This window comes from Ovis canadensis, chromosome 18 (genome assembly GCF_042477335.2).
Source record: "Ovis canadensis isolate MfBH-ARS-UI-01 breed Bighorn chromosome 18, ARS-UI_OviCan_v2, whole genome shotgun sequence".
Lineage (NCBI taxonomy): Eukaryota > Metazoa > Chordata > Mammalia > Artiodactyla > Bovidae > Ovis > Ovis canadensis.
Genome location: NC_091262.1, coordinates 53859436 through 53884679, shown reverse-complemented (window position 1 = coordinate 53884679; position 25244 = coordinate 53859436). Strand labels below are relative to the sequence as shown.

General features: G+C 38.8%; 1 protein-coding gene across 3 annotated transcripts in view; it reads left to right on the top strand.

Annotated features, from left to right (window-relative positions):
* PRKD1 (protein kinase D1) overlaps positions 1 to 25244 on the top strand; it is a 360252-nt gene that overhangs the window by 179144 nt on the left and 155864 nt on the right. For 2 of the 3 annotated variants that reach the window (XM_069559447.1, XM_069559446.1), the window contains exon 2: positions 13338 to 13476. In XM_069559447.1, coding sequence (XP_069415548.1) covers positions 13338 to 13476 — 139 coding nt within the window. Of the gene's footprint in view, positions 1 to 13337; positions 13477 to 25244 lie in introns of those variants that run through there. The other variant, XM_069559448.1, reaches the window with a different exon arrangement.

The window sequence follows — 25244 nt, the reverse complement described above, 5'->3', positions numbered from 1 at the left end:
TCTCTGCCAACAATTAAGCATCACACTGAGTCACACCTGCTGCCTTAAAGATAAGCATACAATTTATTAGACAGACTTCTTGAGCAATATCTGATACAGTTCAGTTCAGTTCAATCGCTTAGTCGTGTCCGACTCTTTGCGACCCCATGAATCACAGCACGCCAGGCCTCACTGTTCATCACCATCTCCTGGAGTTCACTCAGACTCACGTCCATTGAGTCCGTGATGCCTCTGTCGTCCCCTTCTCCTCCTGCCCCCAATCCCTCCCAGCATCAGAGTCTTTTCCAATGAGTCAACTCTTTGCATGAGGTGGCCAAAGTACTCGAGCTTCAGCTTTAGCATCATTCCTTCCAAAGGAATCCCAGGGCTGATCTCCTTCAGAATGGACTAGTTGGATCTCCTTGCAGTCCAAGGGACTCTCAAGAGTCTTCTCCAACACCACAGTGCAAAAGCATCAATTCTTCGGTGCTCAGCCTTCTTCACAGTCCAACTCTCACATCCATACATGACTATTGGAAGAACCATAGCCTTGACTAGACAAACCTTAGTTGGCAAAGTAATGTCTTTGCTTTTGAATATGCTATCTAGGTTGGTCATAACTTTTCTTCCAAGGAGTAAGCATCTTTTAATTTCATGGCTGCAGTCACCATATGCGGTGATTTTGGAGCCCCCCAAAATAAAGTCTGACACTGTTTCTACTGTTTCCCCATCTATTTCCCATGAATTGATGGGACCGGAATCCATGATCTTCATTTTCTGAATGTGGAGCTTTAAGCCATCTTTTTCACTCTCCTCTTTCACTTTCATCAAGAGGCTTTTTAGCTCCTCTTCACTTTCTGCTATAAAGGCGGTGTCATCTGCATATCTGAGGTTATTGATATTTCTCCCAGCAATCTTGATTCCAGCTTGTGTTTCTTCCAGTCCAGCGGTTCTCATGATGTACTCTGCATATAAGTTAAATAAGCAGGGTGACAATGTACAGAACATCAGTATATTTATATGCCCAGGGAAGAAGAATTAAAGTCTAGCTTTATTCTCCAAAGTTATTGCCAGTTCAGGTTTTATGCATGTTTCTATGTCTTGTAGTATGGCTGAATTTCAAAGTTCATAATCAAAATCTACCATTTCACTTTTAATCTAAACTTTAATTTCAGAAGATTTCAAGTACCTTTCGTTGATAAAGTATATTCTTTCTTTTCTCAGGTATCTTTTTTTCTTTTATGCTGTACAACATATAGAGGGTAAGGCTAAGTCCAGATTTAAAATTATGAATGAAAATGATTGTTTAAACGATGGGTTTTGACTTAAATGAAAAGGAGAGAGGCTTAAAAAAATAATCTAAGTAGAAGACAGTCCATGGGTCAGATTCTCATCTGCCTGTAGGAAAGTAAGAATGGATAAATTAAAGTTCTTTCTTGAATGAGAAAAGGAAATTTTTGGCAGTAGAGTGGAGAAAGGAGGACTAACTAAAGTGACTTGTTTCTAAGTTTGGACCAGGAAGATTTCTGACAATGATAGCATCCCGTTTCAAAGGAAGCATTAAGTTTGTGAAATAGGTACTCATGTGAGAGAAGAAACTACCAAGGGAGCAAGGCAAGGATTGTGATTATTGGCCAGGGTGATCTGCATTTGGATAGCGTGTCAGTGGCCCGGAAAAATAGCAAAGTCAAATGGAGAGTGATATGTCACTGGCTCTGCAGTGGACAGTGGTGCTTTTTTCATACCTGGGAAATGTATAATGAATCTTTTTAGAATCAGCACTGTAATTATCGTTTAGTCTTTATTGTTTTGGAAACTGAAAATTTTCTTATACTTTTAAAAAATATTGTGTGAAAATAGGCATTGCAAATTTATTTACATGAATCACATCTTTAAGACTAAGAGATAATTGATTGGACCAAGAATCTCTAGGAAAATAGGTTGCCAGTAGGAGAGATAGTAAAGTACTATCCTGGTTTGTTTGTTTTAGTCACTGAGTCGTATCTGACTCTTTTGCCACCCCATGGACCATAGCCTGCCAGATTCCTCTGTCCATGGGATTTCCCAGGCAAGAATACTGGAGTGGATTGCCATTTCCTTCTCCAGGGGATCTTCTTGACCCAGGGATCGAACATATGTCTCCTGCTTGACAGACAGATTCTTTACTGCTAAGCCACCTGGGAAGCCCACCTTTACGAGTAGTTTTTAGTTATTTTGATGGAACAGTATTCTTTTCTGCCTAACTTGGATCAGAGTAGCATTGGGTGGAGGTGGGAGGGAGCGAAGAAAAAAGAAAAGTTAAAAATTTTTTTCCTGTTTCTGTTTCCTAAGATTACATTCAGAAACTAGTCACATAGTTATGTGGTCATAATGTGGAATTCTTTTCAAGTGCCTCCTTTTGAGGATATGAAATCACCAAATAAAAGAGCCTGTACCCAAATCTGAACACATTTCAGAACTATGCCTGCAAATAATATAGATTATTCACTTTTTCTTTTTTGCTTTCATTGACTTACTTAAACTTGTGTTTCTAAGTGAAAATTTAGTGTTCATGCCTTAGTAGGCTTCAGCCATCTCATAATTTTTTGTCATTATACCTGTAGTGCTATGTATATGATAATCACCCAGTGGTTATTCACTAAGTGTTTGTTGTTTTTTGATTGACTTAATCTTTTTTATATTCATTTTTTATATTTCATTTTTCAATCTGTTATTAGGTGATTTTTTTAAAAGGGGGATTGTTTAATTCCCTAGGCACAGTTAATAAGACAAGTGTATGACTGATGGGGGCTTTCCTGGTGTCTCATATCGTAAAGAATCTGCCTGCAATGCAGGTTTGATCCCTGGAGAAGGGAATGGCAACCCACTCCAGTCCTCTTGCCTGGAGAATTCCATGGACAGAGGAGCCTAGAAGACTGCAGTCCATGGGGTTGCAAAGAGTCAGATATGACTGAGCAACTAACACTTTCACTTTCATGAGCTGATGTCTTCGTTCTCACTGAAGATACCTCTTGGAAAGATCCTATTGGCCTAAGTATCGAAAGTTTTCAGAACCATCTAAATGCCTGACCTTTCTGCTTTTTGTAGTTCCACAGCGGCATCATTCAGGTGCAGCTCCTCTGAGGGAGGTCCTAGTTCTCGTTAAAATATTTGCTTGCAATGTGTCCTCATTGTCCCTGTACTCTTGGAACAAAACTTAGGGAGGAGTTTGGCTAGGAAGTGGTAGTACCTTTTTAATTTCTTTGCTGATTAAGGGTGACCAGCACTGCTTGTTGTAAACAAGAGAGTTCTTGGAAAATGATTTGAGAATCATCTTTTATGAGGAGAGTGCCATCTTCAGCTGCCTGATATGTTCTCTTATTGAGCAGAAAAACTTAATTCCAGGACTTTCATCACCTTTTAGCGAAAGTGAACTGCAGTGTATTTTCATTTCCTAATCAGGCCATTTCTCTCTCTTTCTCTCCAATTTTTTTTTTTTTCTGCTTGAATGAGTCATGGATTAATTTGTTTCTGGTATTGCTTGTTCCTTGCCCTTTGTGATTGGCCTCAACTATGGAAAAGCACCCTTTGTTCCTTAGAGTTCCCGTTGGCCAGGTCGCATTTCAGCTACTCATTAAAACATGTATTTATTCTACTCTGGAGCACATTATCTGGCCAGCCTTGAATTTATAGTGAAATGTAACAGTAAATTGTGCTCTGTGGTCAAAAAATGCCAAATGATACACACAGCAGCATAGAGGTTTCCAGCATAGGGTAGAATTAAAGAGCTTACGACCAATGCCGGGATTGTTGGCCATATTTTCACAGTGGCCAGTGTTGTTAGAGTCGAACTTGGAGAGAGCTTGAAATCACTTATCTCAGATGTTTGTGCTCACAACCACAAAGCCCCTGAGAAACATAGAACTGATCTTGTAATAAGCTCCAGCTGAGTTTACAAGCCTCTGAGCCTTTCTGAAAGCCTGTTTAGTTTAATGAGGGTTTTCAGATTTCAAAGCTCATACACCTTCACATAAAAACAGATGATTATGACCAAATTAGGGAATGTTGTTCCTTGAGTGTTTTCCCCAATATGTTCTCTTCTCAGTTGTCAGGCATTGTTCCATTACACTTTTCACCTTGCAGACATCATTTTTAAATATAATTTTTGAAAGTCTTATTGTATATAGTTTCTATTCAAGCAGAATGTTACATTACAAAAAAGAAAAGGTTTTCTCATAATAGGAACAGGCAAATATGCATCTGTTTTATTCTGGCCAATAAAAAAAGAAGGTACAATCTAAAAAAAAAAAATCAAAACCTTAGCTCCTGCTGCCATGACAACTGTCCCGAGAGGCTAGATCTCCATGTTCACCCCTGTGCCCTGTTTCACAAGGCTCTGCACTTGTTTCTGAATGTCTTGTGAGCGAAGAGAGAAGAGCCATGTCTGTGACCCAGTAAGAAGAAAAGTGGGAGAGTGGATCTCCCCACCTCAGTCATTTATATATTGGAGAAACCACCTTCAGAAACACTTAGAACCCTACCTTCATTTTTTAAATTTAGTCTTTTAAAATAATGGTTTTAATGTGTGGCATATATTGGTATTTTTCTACTTATTCTGATTTTTCTAAATGTTTTCTGAGTCACCCTTGGAAAAACCTCTAATAATTAAGATATGAGGCATTCAAGCCTTACTTGAATACCAAATCTTTGATTACATTATATTACATCCATGGTTTTACAAGGAGGCATGTCACAGAGCGTGAGGTCCGTATGTCAGCAGTACTGAACCACAAGGATGGTGTATAGAGGTGACTAAGAGGCGTGTGCATAAGGTTGGGCTGCACTGAAATTGTAATGAGCCAGTAGAATCCTTGTCTCCTAAGCCCCTCTTTAGTATTCCTACCTATCCTTCCATCACAGGAGCACATTGACAATGCATTTGCTTAGAAGATGGTAAAGTTTAGATTTTCTTAAGGGAAACAGTTGCTGTTTCGTTTCTTCCTTTCCAGCTGTTACTTTCTATTCACCCCAGCTCAAGCACTGAATCCCTTGAATTTCCTCTTCTTTCTTGAGTCAGAATCAGCCACCCATAGTTTTTCAAAGAATGTGGTAAGAGGAATTAGTTTATGTATTATATTTGGGAAACATTTACATTCTAATCAAGGCCAATCCTTTAACAGTTACAGTTTAACTCAGGTCAAACTGTGTGTTGAGGGTTATGTGATAATTACTAAATTTATTTATTCTTATTTCATTAAATATACTTTGCATATTTATTTCAATGTAACATTAAATTTGTATTCTTACTACCTGTAGGTATTTTATTTTTCTTTAATTTACTTTTCTTACAAATACTATTTACATAGAATTAAATAGCAAAAAGTTTGGGTAGAAAATATCGGTATTCTATATTTAAAAAGCGCATGAGAGTTTGGCTTTCATTCACAAGGATTATCTGGTATGGGGCATGCTTACCTGCCATAAACAAATAGAAAATGATGCAGAATATGTAAAATGCCTGTTATAGACACTGGCCAATAGGCAGTGCAGGGTGATCCCTGAGAAAAGGAAACAAACAAGGTAGTTGAGACAAGTACAGTCATGTGAGGTTGCTGCCTGGAACCCTGATCCAGAGTGTAGTATAGGGAGAAAGAACCCAAGAGCCTAGTTACCTGTTTCATGGAGGAACACAGGTAATAGAGCTCAAGGGGACCAAGTCAACAGAATTTTTATGGGAAGAATACTGGCAAGGTAGGACCTATACAAAGGAAGAGCTCCAGAAAACTGCTTAAAGGCCCAGCTGAATAGTAAAATGAATACAAGTCCGTAGAGTAAAAGTCTATAAGGCAGAAGAAGGAGCAACAGTGGGAACCTATAAAATGAACTCTCCAGAGCCCATATAAGACTGAGAGACAGTCAAGTTTCTCCAGACAGACAGAAATTTCGCTGAACATTTGAGGTGTTCTGTAGAGAGAGAGTCATGCATTAGTTGTTGTTCAGTTGCTCTGTTGTGTGTGACTCTTTTTGACCCCATGGACTGCAGCACGCTAGGCTTCCCTCTCCTTCACTATCTCCCTGAGTTTGCTCAAATTCATGTCTGTTAAGTTGATGATGCCATCCAACCATCTCGTCCTCTGTTGCTTCCTTCTTCTCCTGCCCTCAAACTTTCCTAGCATCAGGGTTTTTTCCAATGAGTTGGCTCTTTGCATCTGGTGCCCAATGGATTGGAGCTTCAGCATCAGTCTTTCCAATGAATGTTCAGGGTTGATATCCTTTAAGATTGACTGGTTTGATATCCATCTTTGCCAGCATCACAGTTCGAAAGCATCAATTCTTCAGCTCTTAGCCTTCTTTATGTTCCAACTTTCACATCTGTGTGTGACTACTGGAAAAACCATAGGTTTGACTAGACGGACCTTTGTTGGCAAGCTTATGTCGACATGCATTATTAGTAGTTCAGTTCAGTCCAGTTGCTCAGTTGTGTTGGACTTTTTGTGACCCCATGGACTGCAGCACGCCAGCCCTCCCTGTCCATCACCAACTCCCGGAGTTTACTCAAACTCATGTCCATTGAGTCGGTGATGCCACCCAACCATCTCATCCTCTGTCGTCCTCTTCTCCTCTCATCTTCAATCTTTCCCAGCATCAGGGTCTTTTCAGTGAGTCAGCTCTTCACATCAGGTAGCCAAACTATTGGAGTTTCATCATTAGTAGTAGGACTAAATTATCCCTAGACCAAGTACTGTTCTAAAGCTCCTGTAACAAATCTTAAAAGTGCACCTTAAAAAGATAAAACCAATCTGCAAGTACTTTAATGTTTTGCCAAAACAAATATCAGTGTTCTTTAAAGGAAGACAACAAAGGCCAACTGTTCACGTTAATTCATAAAACCCGGTATCAGATTTTAAAAGTTACTGTTCAGTTGCTAAGTTGTGTCCGACTCTGTGATCTCATGGAGTGTAGCATGCCAGGCTCCTCTGTCCTCTCCTATCTCCCGGAGTTTGCTCAGACTCAAGTCCACTGAGTCCATGATGCTATCTAACCATCATTTGCCACCTTCTTCTTTTGCCTTATGCATTTCCAACATCAGGGTATTTTCCAGTGAGTTGGCTGTTTTCATCAGGTGGCCAAAGTATTGGAGCTTCAGCTTCAGCATCAGTCCTTACAGTGAATATTCAAGGTTGATTTCCTTGAAGATTAACCAGTTTGATATCCTTGCAGTCCAGGGGATTCTGAGAAGTCTTATCCAGCACCACAAGTAGAAAGCATCAATTCTTTGGTGCTCAGCCTTCTTTATGATCCAACTTTCACATCCGTACATGACTACTGGCAAAACTAGAGCTTTGACTAGTGGCAAAACCATAGCTCTGACTAGACAGACCTTTGTCAGCAAAGTGATGTCTCTGCTTTTTAATACACTATCTAGGTTTGGCATAGCTTTCCTTCCAAGGAGCAAGCATCTTTTGATTTCATGGGTACGGTCACCATCCCTAGTTATTTTGGAACCCAAGAAAATAAAATCTGTCTGCTTCCACTTTTTCCTCTTCTGTTTGCCATGAAGTGATGGGACCAGATGCAGTGATCTTAAGTTTTTTAATGTTGAGTTTCAAGCCAGCTTTTTCACTCTCCTCTTTCACCTTCAACAAAAACTCTTTAGTTCCTTTTCACTTTTTGCCATTTGAGTGGTATCATCTACATATCTGAGGTTGTTGGTATTTCTCCTGGAAATCTTGATTCCGGTTTGTGGTTCATCCAGCCCAGCATTTTGCATGATGTACTGTGCGTATAAGTTAAATAAGCCGGGTGACAATATACAGCTTTGTTATACTCCTTTCACAGTGTTGAACCAGTCATTTGTTCCATGTCTGATTCTGTTGGTTCTTGATGTGCAAACAGGTTTCTCAGGAGACAGGTAAAGTGGTCTGGTATTCCCATCTCTTTCAGAATTTTTCACAGTTTGCTGTGATCCGCACAGTTAAAAGTTTAGTGTAGTCAGTAGCAGAAGTAGGTGTGTACTTGTGGAACTCCCTTACTTTTTCCATAATCCAACGAATTTTGGCAATTTGATCTCTGGCTCCTCTGCCACTTCAAAACCCAGCTTGTTCATCTGGAATTTCTCAGTTCAGATACTGCTGAAACCTAGCTTGAATTTTAAAAGTACACACACAAAAAAGCAGGAAAATGTGACCCATAACTGGGATTAAAAGAGCTAATTGAAACAGATCAGAAATGGTAGAGGTGATGGACTTTGATGAAAAGAACTTCCATAGTTACATGAGAAATATGAAGTGAAATACTTGTATGCCGAAAACAAATACCTCTGAACAAAAGCAAAGGCAAATAAATAGAAAAACATTGCATAATCATGCATTGGGAGAATTAACATTGTTAACATGTCAAACTACCATAAGCAATCTATGGATTCAATGCAATCCCTATCAAAATTCCTAGTTTTTTTTTTTTAACAGAGGTAGAAAAACAACCTTAAAATTCATATAGAATCACAGAAGACCCCTGAAAAGCCCAAGCAATTAGGCTGCTGCTGTGCTAAGTCACTTCAGTCGTGTCCGACTCTACGTGACCCCATAAATGGCAGCCCATCAGGCTCCCCCTGTCCCTGGGATTCTCCAGGCAAGAACACTGGAGTGGGTTGCCATTTCCTTCCCCAGTGCATGAAAGTGAAAAGTGAAAGTGAAGTCGCTCAGTCGTATCCGACTGTTAGCGACCCCATGGACTGCAGCCTACCAGGCTCCTCTGTCCGTGGGATTTTCCAGGCAAGAGTACTGGGGTGGGGTGCCATTGCCTTCTCCAGTGAGAAACAATTATGAGCCAGAAGAATAAACCTGAAGACGTGACACTTCCTGACTCAAAATATATTGTAGTAATCAAAACAATATGACATAAAAAAGATATATAAACCAATGGCTAGGCTAATCAAAAAAGAAAGAGGACACAAATAACAGATATGAGAAAACAGTAGAGAGAAATCACTTCAGACCCTGCAGACATTAAAGGCATTTTAACTTCACTGTACTAAATGAAAGTCAGATTAAAAGTTATTTATTGTATGATACCATTTATATGACATTCTTGAAAAGACTCAATTATAGAAATAGGAACTGTTTTCTATTTTGGTTGTGGTGTGTATAGTACATATATATCAAGTGGTTATGGTATACAGTTTTCAAAACTTCCAGAAATTCACACCAAAAAAGGAGAGATTTTACTGTATGTTCAGTTCAGTTCAGGTGCTCAGTCATGTCTGACTCTTTGCAACCCCATAAATTGCAGGACATCATGCCTCCTTGTCCATCACCAACTCCTGGAGTTCACCCAACTTCATGTGCATCGAGTCAGTGATGCCACCCAGCCATCTCATCCTCTGTCGACCCCTTCTCCTCCTGCCCCCAATCCCTCCCAGCATCAGGGTCTTTTCCAATGAGTCAACTCTTCGCATGAGGTGGCCAAAGTAATGGAGTTTCAGCCTCAGCATCAGTCCTCCCAATGAACACCCAGGACCAATCTCCTTCAAAATGGACTGGTTGGATCTCCTTGCAGTCCAAGGGACTCGGACTCCAACACCACAGTTCAAAAGCATCAATTCTTCGGCACTCAGCTTTCTTCACAGTCCAACTCTCGTATCCATACATGATCACTGGAAAAACCATAGCCTTGACTAGACGGACCTTTGTTGGCAAATTAATATCTCTGCCTTTTAATATGCTATGTAGTTTGGTCATAACGTTCCTTCCAAGGAGTAAGCATCTTTTAATTTCATGGCTGCAGTCACCATCTGTAGTGATTTTGGAGCCCCCCAAAATAAAGTCTGACACTTTTTCCACTGTTTCCTCATCTATTTCCCATGAAGTGATGGGACCGGATGCCATGATCTTAGTTTTTTGAATGTTGAGCTTCAAGCCAAGTTTTTCACTCTCCTCTTTCACTTTCATCAAGAGGCTTTTTAGTTCCTCTTCACTTTCTGCCATAAGGGTGGTGTCATCTGCATATCTGAGGTTATTGATATTTCTCCTGGCAATCTGGATTTCAGCTTTCGTTTCTTCCAGCCCATGGTTTCTCATGAAGTACTCTGCATAGAAGTTGAATAAGCAGGGTGACAATATACAGCCTTGACGTACTCCTTTTCCTATTTAGCCATTTATGATAGCGTAAAATATGGAAACTTAGAGGTAAATTTAGCAAATATTTCTAAGACATATGTACTGAAAACTACAAAAAAATTTTGAGAGACATTTTAAAGAAGCTAATATATTAAGCAGTATACCACCTTATTATTCATAACAAAAGTCTCTCACAGTCTTAGAATATACATTTACTGAAGTTGGTTGATCTATGTTTCACTGTAATATCATTGAAAAATCACCACAGATCTATTTTGTACAAATTGACCAAGTGATTCTAAAATGAGTATGGAAATTCAGAAAACGTATAATATTCAAAGCAGTCTCAGAAAGGAAGAACATGGAACACTTAACAAACACTAACTATATTCAGTCTTGTATAAAGTTTCAATAATAAGTATAATGTATTATTGACATAATGATATTTATATAGTCAAACATACACTTATGTGACCCAGAAATTCTCTTCCTAGATTTTTAGTCATAGAAAATGAAAATACATACCCACTGAAACATTTGTACATAAGTTTTCATATTATTATTATTTATAATATCCACAACCCGAGGGGAAAAACACTAATGTCTGTCTGTGGGAGCACAGAGAAACAATATCCTTGAGCCATGTAATGAAATGCTAATAATTAATAGTAAAGAGAGATGAATCTCAAATATAGAATGTATAAACGAGTCTCAAAAAGATGATAATGAACAAAACAAGCCAGTTAAAGAAAGAGCACACAGTACATGTTGTATGATTTCATTTGTGTGAAATTCTGTAGCTGGTGAGCTCATCTTTGGTGACAGGGTAAGTTTATGTTGAGTCAAAATGGTGTGTAGCATCAACTAGAAGGGAGTACTATAAAACTTGGGAGGTTGATGAAAATATTTCCTATTGGTTATGATTTTTGTTGCATTGGTGTTGATGAAGACTCAGAACTTAAGACTTTTACATCCATTTCATTTACTATAAATTGCCCATCAAAGGAAGTTGATTTTTAAAATAGTACATGAACTGTTCATTGTTTTAGTTTAGAAAATGGTGTTTCAGTTCTTTCTTTCTTTTCACTGTATTAATATTGGAGAGATTACAAAAAAAGGAAGTATTAGTTTTAATTAGCACAGTGGAAGCAGTGACATCATTTCAGCTCTTGTGTTTATTTTAAGGAAGCCAACTTTACTAGGTTGTATACACATATATACCTGTATATATACTAAGTGTGTATACAGATATACAGATAAATCCTGCTTGTCAGCAAATTCTTAAGAGCAAGAGGATGTTCTGTATATACTTATTTTCAGTTCACACGAAATGTCTTAAAATGAATTTAGCCCCTATTTTATTAACATGGAGAAAGAAAGAAAAATGCATAATATATTTATTTTTAGAAGATACCATATTCTGGACATTTCTTCATGACAGTACCTCCTTAAAATCAGCCTTTATTGACATATACGTCAGACACATCACAAGTTTCAGGAACAAGACAATTTCTCTCTTTGACCTATGACCTTTTTCCACACAAGACAAATATAGATTTATAAAGCAAATAGCAGTTGCTGATTATGTGAAAATATCACACCCAAGAAAAGAACCATTTTCACATGCAACGTTAGCCTAGGTTGTTTGTTTTAATAAAAATCTTCCAATACTAATACAGAATGCTCTTTGCAATAAACTTAAAATTGACTTTAAGATTTTTCTCTTTTTAATATCTTTATATTGATTTTTATTTTTTAAAATTATTTCATATTTCAGTAGAGCCAGTTAACAATGTTGTGATATCATTTTGGGTGAACAGCAAAAGGACTCAGCCATACATGTATCCCCAGATTCCTCTCCCCTCTAGGCTGCACATAATGTTGAGCAGCATTTCACGTGCTATAAGTAGATCCTTGCTGGTTATCCATTTTAAATATAGCAGTGTGTACATGTCCACCCCAACCCCTTAACTATCTCTTCCTCACATTCTCCCCCTCCTCCAGCAACTATAAGTTCATTTCCTAAGTCTGTGAGCCTCTTTCTGTTTTGTAAGTAAGTTCATTTGTATCATTTCTTCTTAGATTCCACATGCAAGGGATATCATAGGATATTTTTTCTTCTCTCTCTGGCTTACTTCAGTAAGTATGCCAGTCTCTAGGTCCATCCATGTTGTTGCCATTGGCATTATTACGTCTTTTTTACTGGCTGAGGAATGTTCCATGGTATATATTTACTATATCTTCTTTATCCTTTCATCTGTCCATGGACATTTAAGTTGCTTCCATGTCTTGGCTGTTTTAAACAGTGCTGCAGTGAACGCTGGGGTGATTCTTAAGGACATTTCTATCCTTTGATCAAATAATTCTACTTTTAAAACAAAATTGATCAGTCAGGACGGTGGTTTGAATTTAATGCTCTTTCTCGCCTTAGAAGGAAGAGAGGAAATGTAAGGAATAATAATGATTGTTAATATTCTGATAGTAATTGTTAATGTCAGAATTTTTGTAGATTTGCTCAGTATAAAATGTCATTCAATTAGCTTTCATTATATGCCTGCTACTGGGAGAGAATCTTCAGTAATACACTTGGATTTATCCTTGTGAGGAGAATATTAACTATGTATACTTGAATTGACTTTTAGCTGTTGTGTTAATACTTATCTATTTCATCTAGATTGCATGGTAACTAACTGTGCTGTATGAGCAGCAACAACAGGGAGAGCTGGATTGTTTCCTCTGGTGCTTCCCTGAATCAAAGGATCTAGATAACACCTTTGCCCACACACAGAACATATTTAGATTTATTGAGTCATCTCTTATTTTTGAATATGCCAAAATGGATTGGCCTCTTTTTTTTTTTTTTTGAAGACAAATTGCAACAACATTTGTAATGGAATTGTAACACACCCCCATTTTAATGTTATTGAATTGCTATAAGTCATGTGAAAAGACTCAGTTCATAGAACTTACTGTAATTCTTAACCACTCTACTGCCACACATTTCTTTGAATCTTATCTCAGATTCTCCTGTTCTTTTGCTCTGTAATTAGAAGATCATTTTGTTATTGCTTTTATGAACTGTGATTTCTTTCCTCCTGCTTTGGAGTCATTTCAGTATCTATGTGGCCATTCATTTTTATTTGTTAATGTTCTAGGTAATTAGCTTGTGTTTGTGCTCTGACATTCATTCATTTATTTGATTTTTATTTTAAATTTAGGAAGATTTTGATGCTTAACTTGTTGTGGTATTTGTATTTACAGTTCCCTGAATGTGGTTTCTATGGAATGTATGATAAGATCCTGCTTTTTCGCCATGACCCTACCTCTGAAAACATCCTTCAGCTGGTGAAAACAGCTAGCGATATCCAGGAAGGCGATCTCATTGAAGTTGTCTTGTCAGGTAGTATACTTTTGCTTTATTCATAGATTAATACTTTGCATCTGGAGAATTCTTGGCCATAAGTTTTACTTTTTTGGTTTTGATTTCATTAATTTATATTAAACACTTGATTTTGTATTGGGTATAGTCGATACCTAACAATGTTGGGTTAGTTTCAGGTGAACAGCAAAGGGACCCAGCCATACATATACATGTATCCTATTCCCCTAAACTTCCCTCCCATTCAGGCTTGGCCATAAATTTTTAAGGCAGCATTAAAAAAAAAAAAATTGGGTCAAACCCAACCTCAGGAGGAAATTTTAGGGCTTTGTCTATATGAACTTTCAACATTATTTTGAAACAGAGCAAAAGGTTTCTCTTGAATTGGCTGTTTGCCTACCCAGTTCTGTCCCGGTCACTTTTACCAACTTTGCACTCTCCCTAGATCCCCGAAAACACACATGAATACGTTCATTCATTATGTAAAACACTTGAAACAGCAAAAGCAAATGGAAACACACTCACCAACATTGAAGTTAAGACAGATGTCAGGGCCCCAAATGTACTGAGTGTCTGAAAGCCAGGGGCTGGAAACCGTTGCTTTAGTCAAGTCAAAACTCCAGTAGCTACTAGCCAAGACCAAGTTGGAAACCAGAGTTCAGGAGTTACAGCAGGTCAGGCCATGTTGTGTGACTTTGCTAACTCACTCCCTGAGAAACAGCTGCATTTCCTCTGCCCAGATTTTTATTTCTTGTTTAGGATTTATACTTCTTGTTTAGGATTGTACTGTGCCTGTTGCAAAAATTTAACTTTTTAAAAAAATGTCAGAGAACACATGTAGCAGGGATCTTAACAACAGTGATCAGTCCAATATTCTAAAGAGGTCTAGATTTTTATTGTTTATCTTTGTTAAAATTGAGTCATTATTGAGAAATGCAGATTGTACTGCTCCTTTTCCCCTTCTGGCCTTCTTAAAGGAAATCTGTTCACTTTAAAAATGTTTCTAGGCTTTATTTCCTCAAGTTCCAGAGCCCAGTACTTGGATGCACTGATTATAATTCACTTGGCCTTTGGTTTGATGAAGTCCAGTTCACATTGTCTGTATTGATCTCCTTGATAGGAAACCGTGAGAGGTCTTGGGATTGCCACATTTTCATTGGGTAGATAGATCCTGTAAAACAGCTGGTTCCACTAGATAAAAATAATAATTTTCCTGTTGCTTATAGTTTTGCCAGTTGCTAAACAACCCCAAAAAGAAAAGGTTTTCACTTTTTTAAATTTGAGGGGGAATCACTCGCCTGTGCTCTCCCTTTTACTTTTCTTTGACTTTTGACATTGGCTCACTGCGCCTGGCCTCACAGCACGAGCGCCTCGCCATGTTGTCCTGTGAGTTTCCTGTTTCTGGAACACTGGAGGCAGCCTGAAATAAATTATTCAGAGACAGCATGCACTGGATCTATTGTCACCATAATTCATATTAGACTCAAAGCCAGTCGGCCTTGCAAAGAATATGTTTTTGAGCCCTTTTCCTGTGGATGTGCCCAGAAATACATGAAGATTTTCAGAACTGGATTTCTAAATTATTTCTTTTTCTTCCGATTTTACTTTTGTTGTCAAGTCCTCAGAGTAACACCCTACAGACTAAATGCAAGCTATACGTGTGTGTTCTTACGGGGAGAGCTGCTGCCCATTTGCACTTATCCCCATGCCTTCCGTGAGGCAGACTTGCTGTGCCCCATGCTGACCGGACGTAACGGTGTTCTGCTTTTCCTCTCCATCTGTGCAAACCCAGAACCTCGCTATGCCCACACTCCACCTCTTTCGTCATCCACCCTGGATGTTCTCTGTTGCACCTCTCCTATCTCCCTGGCCACAGTGCTGAGGGGTGTTTAAAGGTGCCCCTTTTCCTCACTTGCTGTCCGATCACCTGGCTCAGGAAAGCCTCTTCCACCCTCTCAGCAGCTGTCTGGTTGGTATTTAAGAGAAGCCATTTTATAACAACCTGATCTGATTCTTCTCCTGAACCGTAACCTTTGAACCCTTTTCACACTTCATGTAGTTCCACTTTCCTGATACCTTTAACCCTTATGTTATTCACATACATACACATATGTTACACACGTGTGTGCATATAGTGCATATACACGGCATGTGCCTACACATTCAGTTATGTTTAGATCTCCAGCGTTTACCTGTAAACATCTTTGGCAGCTATGTTCTTCTACCTCCTCTCCCTCTCTAATGCTCAGTATTTTGCTTTTCTCAGTACATATTAAGAATATATTAAAACCTCCCACCCCTCCATTTTATACCCCTGTTTTCCCCTACACTGCTTACCTTGCCCATTGTTGTCAGTCACCTACAGCATAGCCTCAACTCTGACCTCACCGATAAGGCGCAGCCCCAACTCAGAGATCACCACTTGGCAGCACTCCTCCTCCAACTTGTCAGTTGCCACCAAATAAATACACAGTTCCTGTCTTTTTCACTGTAGTTTTTAATCATTAACTCTACCATTTTTGGACTAGATGTCCCCCTTTGTCCTTCTTTCCCCACAGCTCATGGCCCTCTGTACTCATGTCTTAATCACTTGGATGCAATACTGACTACTTGATATTCTCTTACTTCGTAGCAGTTCCTGCCATAGCTGTCTGTGATCTGAGTTGCTTTAACAGTCTTTTTTGCCATCCCTGTTCCTGAACCACACACGACTGCCAGACACCATCCCTTGCCAACATGGCTCAGGGTGGGCCTGTCCTTCACCTGGCCTTACTGTCGTGTTGCAGGCCTCTCTCCCTGTCCTTCTGTTACCATAGGCATGAGGTTCTCAGTAAACATGCATGGGTTGCTTGATTGGCTATTGGCTATCACATCAGAAGTTATCACATACACATAATTTTGTAAAAATACTTATTTGTTGCAAAAATATTATTTCTAGATATATCCTCAAGAGTAAATTGAACTTCAAGTCTCCTTGCTATGCATTTACCCAGCCCTGACATGAAATTAGTGCCTGTGATGTGGGCAGGATTGTATTACATTATAATTTGAGGCAAGACAAATGATAGCTACTAAGACACTTCAGGTCATGGTGCAAGGAAGCTCATAAACATACTCATTCCTGAACCAGTCCTTGAAGAGAATGGATGCTATGATTGGCCAGAGAAATATGCCATTTCCTGGAGGTGTGGTTAAGGATCAGCTTCATTCAAAATGCGATGGGTAGGCAGAGCAGAGGAGCCAAACACTGGCCATCCTTTCTGTGGCCTTTTGACCAGTTCCAGAACATAAACTTGCTGTGGAAATTTCCCTCCTGGAGACTATAATTTTACTGTTAAAATTCATTTATCCAAGCTTTCTGTTTTTCCTCATGAAAAATTAAATTTTACTCTGTAGTGACATAAACATAATCTGATTCTTTTCATGTTTGATCAACATTCCACCAACAGGAACATTTTCTGACATAGTATGGTAATAAAATGTCAGAAAATATGGAAAGTATTAATTTTCAGTAAAGTTAAATCCTCTTGTCTCTTCAGACGACATCAAAAATTTTCTTGTGCTTATGTCATTTTCTGCTGAGACCTTTCCTCATCTGTAAGTACTAACTGGACTGCTCCTGGCTAATTCACTGGCTCCCCCCTCTTTTTTTTTTTTTAAATTTTGGAAAACATGGCTTGGTTGAGCTAGTGCTTTTATACCCAGTAAGCCAGGAAAAGATTGCTCATGGGTGGATGGGAGTAGGTTATAGAGGAAAAAAAAAAAAACTCCATGGAAGTACCCCACCATATACATTCCCACAGCTGGCAAAACTTTGTCTGTTGTTATTGTTATGAAGTCTGAGAACACTGCAAATGGAAATTTCTTTTACTAAAGGCAAAGTCAAGTTCAAGTATATGGTACTGAGCTGTGAAAGTTAATGGAATTTATCTGAAGTCTTCATGATGAATCTCTATTGAAGCCTGGTAATTGAGCCATAGCATATTAATAACAGGATTGTGTTCATATGACTCAACTCTTTTTGCTTTGTTTTGTTTGGACTTGATCTCTAATAAGTGTGTATTTGTGTGTATGTATCTATCTTGTAGGTGATTAAATAGAAAATAGACAAGGACTATAAGAACTTACCAAATAAAATCACAGTTTAAAGTCTTAGAGCTAAATATTGTCTTTCTTTTATTAACAGTAAAAATCCATATTTTTTCTGGGAAATTTTCATTACCCTTCACAGTAGAGTGTCCTGTATTATTTATACCTTTGCACAATGTTGTTTATACATCTGGTTATTTGTCCCCAACTGTTTAGGGTTGGGAGCTTCCTTGGAAAGCTAGTGCTATAGCCCAGTTAGAAGGATTTGGACCTATTCTTGGGCAGTGACAAAGAGCTGGAAATGAGGTAGAGATCAAGATATAGTTTAAAAGTAAAATAGATACAGTAACCATATGGGTATAGTTCATGAAGGAGATGAGAAAAGAAGGGGACACCAAGGAGCGCTACAGCTGCCTTAGCACCATCTCATTTCCTTTTCATCTTCCTAAGTCTTGTCCTCATGCGTTGTTCAGCGCATCTGCCAAATGGTTTGCGGATTCCCCTGAGGGGCTGAAGAACTGATTTTATGGCCGTATAGTGCCATTGACTTCCTTCGTGACTGTTGCATGTGTGTGTATGTTAGTGGCTCAGCCCTGTCTGACTCTTTGTGACCCCGTGAACTGAGGCCCTCCAGGATCCTCTGTCCGTGGAATTCTGCAGGCAAGGTGAAGTCATTCAGATGTGTCTGACTCTTTGCAACCCCATGGACTGTGGCCTGCCAGGCTCCCAGTCCATGGGATTTTACAGGCAAGAATACTGGAGTGGGTTGCCATTTCCTTCTCCAGGAGATCTTCCTGACCTAGGAATCAAATCCAGGTCTTCCACACTGCAGAGTCTACTGTCTGAGCCACCAGGGAAGCCCAAGAATACTGGAGTGAGTAGCCATTCCTTTCTCCTAAGAGTCTTCCCAACCAAAGGATTGAATCTGGTTCTCCTGCATTGCAGGCAGATTCTTTGCCATCTGAACCACCAGAGAAATCAACCTCTGGGATTCAGAAATTCTGTTTTGTTTGTTTTTGTTTTTATCTAAAAAGGAGCTTATACTGGAGGAAAGTATCATACAGTGATGATAAAACATAGATTCCATGTTTTATTCAGTTTGCAAGTAAAGCAGTATCCCTAAGCATTGGGTACAGTTTCCAGGGCCAGATTATCTGGGATTATATATAGTGTGTATGTATGGTACTCACCTTAACATCTTTGCTAAGACATTAAATAATTCTGTGGTCCAGTTTCCTCATCTATAAAATGGGGAAAACAATAGTACCTACATTGTATGGTTATTATAAAAATTAAGATAAATTAATCTGTGTAAAGCATTTGATAGCATTTCTGTGCTTAGAAGCAGCAGAGTTGATATTAGCTGTTTTGATTGCTCTCCTCAGACTCTTAAGTGATCTTTTCCCATGATGTTCGTGGTTGTTAAACATACCACAGAAGGAAATCCTGTTCTTTCATTACTTTGAGAAATGTTGTTTTAAGCAATGTTTAAAGAATTATTTACTGCAGGACTCTTCAGAACTTTGGTGAATGCTAATAGGAAAGATAATTCTCCGAGATCACTTCTCAAGTTCATTGTATCACAGAATAGTACCCACCCCACCCCTCCCCACTCTATCTGGTGAGTCTTGGGTTCAGCAGTTCACATGGGAAGTACTCCTCTGGGTCATGCCCATGGACCAGTGATGTGATAGGGTATATTCATTTTGTGTATACAGGCCACTGCTCTCTCACAGAGAGCAATGTTTGAACCATGGGGAATCAGGAGTTAAGAAGCAACATATTTGTGTTTACACAGTAGCATAGGCTTTTGAAGCAGTTTACATAAGCACTGCTGTTTCCTTTGCAGTGACTTTGTGACATAGTGAAATCAGATACCTTAAAAGCTGTGGAATATAAATTTTAACTTGCCCATATCCTGCGGTGAGTAGGGGTAGTATCAACCAGAGCTTGAATCTAAGTGACTAAACTCTTCATACTGCTTCAAGTTAGCCCTTTGAAGTTGGACCAGTAAATAGGATTTCTTGAGAATCTGTTCAGTGAGTTCCTACTATAGTAAGACAGTTTATATTTCGGGGAAACACTGATATTTTAACAACAAAACCAGCAACGAACTAGCTACAAGTTCTATTGACGTGATCTTTATCACAGGGCCAGTATTTTCCCTCTTCCTCATAAAAATAGATACTTAATTAACGTACAAATTGTGATCAGGTTAAGAAAGTTCTGGAGGCTCTTCTCTGTAGAGTTATGATACAATATATGAAATAAAAAGTAACTGTGCCCTTGTTTAAATAGGATCCATTCATATAATTTCTTAGTTCTGATCAAAATTGAACTAGTGTCTTAGGATCAGTATATTTATGGTATCCTTATAACTATGTTTTTCTGTTAGTAAGATTCATTGCCTAAACCATAAGCCAGAAAAAAAAGTAACAAAATTCCAGCTAGTCTTTATTTTATAGTAAGTGTAAATTATTGATTTAATGGTGCTGTGCAAGTAATATCTATTTCTCTCAGATATAGTACATTCCTTAGTAGTATGTTCCCCCTCGGAAACAGGGAATGAAATAGGGATGGAAGGAATAAACCTTGAGAGTGATGTATTAGGTTGCTGCATTATTATTTATCCAGGAGTATGTTATATAGACATAGGCTTGTTTGTTTGCTTTTAATAAAGCAGAATTAATCATAGGAAGCACCTCCTCAACCCTAATACTGCTTCAGTAATTAGATTGTAAAAGTCCTGGCCTTTACTACTCAGTTTCTATTTCTTTGTAGTTGTTCTGGAGTATCTAGCTCTGCCTGGCTAAGTGGTCTCAATTCCTGTCCAAGTTTAGTTGCAGTTATCTGTGCAGGTGGTTTTATAACAATGGAAACCCTGAAATATAAGGTTATAGATCATTACCCTTTCCTTCTAAGTATGGTTTATGTTAACTGTGTCTTCAGCATTTCTGTTTATTAGTATTATTAATTCTCTTCCATTCTTACCTTTCAAATAAACCTGGTTTGGGTCTCATTGTGACACCCTTAACCATTCTCACTGAAAAGCGAATGCAAAGAGCAGGCTGTCGGATTTCCCACCCTTTCTTACTTGTGACCTTGTGGGGAGATGAGGCCTCCGAGCACTCCTCCCTTACTTTGGTAGTTTTCTCGATTATTTGCCCTTTACTGCAGTGGGTTCTCCAAGGAGATACAGTATAAGAGTACATTGCTTCTCTATCCTTTTTAAACCTAACTGTCCTTAATTTCAAGTCAAAGAGAAGACTTATGCCCCAGGTCACATGGGGCATAAGACAAAGCATTTTTTGAAGAATCTTCATTTGAAAATTTCATACATGTGTTGCATTTTTCCTACATTATATTTCTCTTTAATTTTTTAATGAAGTATTGTTGATTTACAATGTTATGCTTCAAGTATACAGCAAAGCGATTCAGTTATACATACATACATTTTTTTCAGATTCTTTTCCCTTATGAAAATGAAATCGCTCAGTCGTGTCCAACTCTTTGCAACCCCATGGGCTGTAGCCCACCAGGCTCCTCCGTCCATGGGATTCTCCAGGCAAGAATACTGGAGAGGGTTGCCATTTCCTTCTCCAGGGGATCTTCCTGACCCAGGGATTGAACCCATGTCTCCCGCATTGCAGGCAGAGGCTTTAACCTCTGAGCCACCAGGGAAGCCCCTTTTCCCTTATAGGTTACTACAAATATTGAGTATAGTTCCATAGCTATAAAGTAGGTCCTTGTCGGTTTTCGGTTTTATATATAGTAATGTGTATACATTAATCCCAAACTATTAGGTTAACACAATTTTGAATAAATAATGTTTCTTCCCCATGTTGTTCTTTAAGAAATAGATTAATGATAGTGATATAAGGCGGAGAAGGCGATGGCACCTCACTCCAGTACTCTTGCCTGGAGAGTCCCATGGATGGAGGAGCCTGGAAGGCTGCAGTCCATGGGGTCACGAAGAGTCGGACACGACTGAGTGACTTCACTTTCACTTTTCACTTTCATGCATTGGAGAAGGAAATGGCAACCCACTCCAGTGTTCTTGCCTGGAGAATCCCAGGGATGGGGGAGACTCATGGGCTGCCGTCTCTGGGGTCGCACAGAGTCGGACACAACTGAAGCGACTTAGCAGCAGCAGCAGCAGTGATATAAGGACATACAGCGTTTATGATGTGTTTGGCACTGTTCTAAGTGCTTTATGTATATTCTTTCAGAAATATGGATATTTCTTTTGTAGCATCCACATAACTTTGATAAATAGTGGACTTCTAATCAAAGATTGTAGTTTAAGCCCTAGAGCTGCCATTTATTTCTTACATAGTGTTTGGCAAGTCATCTCATTCCTCTGAGTCTTTTGTGTGCTGTGCTTAGTCGCTTGGTCATGTCTGGCTCTTTGCGACCCCATGGACTGTCGCCTGCCAGGCTTCTCTTTCCGTGGGGATTCTCCAGGCAAGTGAACTGGAATGGGTTGCCATGTCCTCCTCCAGGGGATCTTCCCAACCTGGGATCAAACCCACGTTTTATCACCTGTCAAATAGCAATAGCAGTGTCTCCAGTATAGGGTTGGGTTCTAGATTTCATGAGAATAAATAGAAAACATTCACAAGATGCCTGGCACATATGAAGTTTTCTTTCTTCGTGCCCCTCTCCATCCCACTGGGCTACACATTGTTTGAAACAGGAATCGTTTATTTTGATATTGAATCCTCATGATCTAACATATGACATACAATTAATGTCTATTTGTTCAGTCAGTAAATAAATACTTAAAATAACAAAATGAACAGACCAACAGACAGATGAATGTTTAAATAGTTGCTCCATGTAAGATATCCAAAATTGTTATTGTTCTGTTGAAATTGAATTTCAGTGCTTACCTGCTGACTCTTCTTGGCCTAATCTGTTAGTAAGAGCTATATTATCATATGACTAATCCTTTTTTTCTGATTTCTTGTTATCTTTCTGTATGTTCTTAAAAGCTAATTATGTTTTGGAAATTATTTTAGAAATTCAGTTCTTCCTTCAAAGCATTGCAGTGTCTTTCACAACATTTCTCATGTAAAATGAAACCTAATTCATAAAATACAAATTGTTTTCTTATCTAATTTTTGCAACTCCTGTATTATGCACACCTCTGTGACCAAGTAAGCTCATTTACTATCAAAGGCCATTCATTCTTGCTTGAATCAGCTTTCCCACACATTGCTCTTTTCTTACAGATATCCTTGCTTTCTATCTAAAACCTGTTTCGTAGTCACTTCTTTTTAATGCACTCCCCCTCCATATTAATCTCACTTTCCTTCATCAGTTTACTGTCATTTCCTCCTCTGGTGCCTCAGTGCTCCATACCTGGCATTAGAGCTCAGAGAGGTGACCCTGGAGCTGGCCTTGGGCTCTGCTTTCTGTTGCAGAGTGTGGAAGGAATAAAGAGTGATATCCTGGGGTGCTGCCTGACCTTGCCTGCTGTTCCCACTCCTCCTTCCTCTCCTCACACTGAAGCTCTATGGCTTTATCCATCCAGCAGAACAGCTGTTTGTGCCTAAGGGTCAGCTTTCGAGATCCATAAAAAAGCTGACTCATGCACTCCAAGACTGGAGTCTCAATCTCTGTAGAGCTCTCTACCCCTATACACACTGTGGTTCTCAGAGCAGGACATATCGAGCCCCTCTGTTTACACAAAATTAGCATAAGGCGTAGTTCTTTACCACTTGGCAAGTGAATATCCAGCCAGAAATCATGCTTTTTCCTTCTCTTCTCATCTACCACGTCTGTAACTGAGGACAGTATTGTAAGTCATCCAGATAAACAGGAAAGGAACACATGGACAGTGAAAACCACAGAAAGGAGTTTTTTAAACTCTTTATTTCCTGGCCTCTATGTAACCAAAAATTTCTTATAATTGCTTCTTGGGGTGGAGATTGATCTACTGTATATAAATCTTACCATGTTAGCACCTCAGTGATATAACAGGGTCTCAGAAGACTTGTGTATTTAGAATCCTTCTGTTGTAGCAGAAATAATGAGATGTTCTTGTTCTTTTTGTCTTTTTACGTTAATTTTGTCTTTATAATTGGTTTATAAAGCATATAAAATATCTTATTAATTTCTTATTTACCGGATTTAACTTAGAATTATTTGGAGCTTATCTCCAAAAATCACATTTCAACCCCAAAACAAAAACTTTGGCGCATCAAAGATACTAAAATAGATGCGTTCCAGGATCTCACCATAATACAAAAAATATCTTAGGCAGTAATAGTATCTTGTAAATAAGTATGTTCTTGTGCATATGTGTGTTTAGTCACTCAGTCATGTCTGACTCTTTGCGACCCCATGGACTGTAGCCTGCCAGGCTCCTCTGTCCATGGGGATTCTCCAGGCAAGAATACTAGATTGGGTTGCCATGCCCCCCTTCAGGGGATTTTCCCAAACCAGGAATCAAATTCAGGTCTCCTGTATTGCAGGCTGATTCTTTACCATCTGAGCCACTGGGGAAGCCCAGGAATACTGGGGTGAGTGGCCGATCCCTTCTTCAGGGGATCTTCCTGAGCCAGAAATCAAACCGGTGTCTCCTTCATTGCAGGCAGATTCTTTACCAGCTGAGCTACTAGTGAAGCCCACATATGTTCTTGGATCAGTTCTGAACAGAGATGGTACGGATTCTTTTTGAGTCAGAAACTTTGAAAAAATAGTTTCCTGCTGAGGTAAATAACACAAAACTCTTGTGCTTGGGCTCAAACTAGAAAATAGAAGCATTTGAGTTTTTATTTTGTCCGTCTGTTATAAAAACTTGAAATTGTAGTCATGAGAATCGGCTGAGAGATATGTATTCCACCAGGGTCTGACTATGCCCTGTCCAATGCTGTAGCCACTAACTATGTGTGGCTAATTTCAGTTGAATACAACTAAACTAAAATTAAAATTTAATTCCTTGGTCACACTGACTATTTCAAGTGTTTAATAGGCATGTTGGCTAATAACTGTCATATTGATTTAGAAGATTTTGACAATCAAAAAAAGTTCTCTTGGACAGAGCAGCCAGATAGATAAATGAAATTTCACTAAGACTCTGAAACACTTTGTACACACACACAAACACACACATAAAATGCAAAACACTTTCAACTGAAATGTTATTTGATACGGCATATTGGGAGATGTTGTATATAAGAAAACTGAAAATTCTGGTAGCATATTTTTACCAAAATGTCATGAGAGAAATGTTCTACTGTATCATCCTGTGACTTCTTTATTGGATAAACTCCTCAGACTTCAATATTGAAAGCAGCTCTATTTTGTGGATAATATTGCTCTTAGGACTCTAATTTTCCTTCTTGCTTTAGCGTTGGCCTCTCAAGTCTGAGTTCAAGGGCCACATTTATGGTACTGATAAGTAGTACATCACTTCCACTGTATGAATTATTTTATTTGGCACAATATTCACTTTCCTCAGGGCTTCTTGATCTCTTCATCTTATTTCATTTTGTGCTACACAGAATATTAGTATTAACTCCGGTTAAAAGCCCAGATTATGGCACCAAACTGTCTGAATCCAGTTCCCATCAGCCCATTTAATAGCTGTGGCATTGGAAAAGCTATTTAGAGTTTGTGTGCCTTCAGACTAAGGCTTGACAATGATAATAATGTACAGTAACTAACACATTATCTAAGACATCCAGATCTTA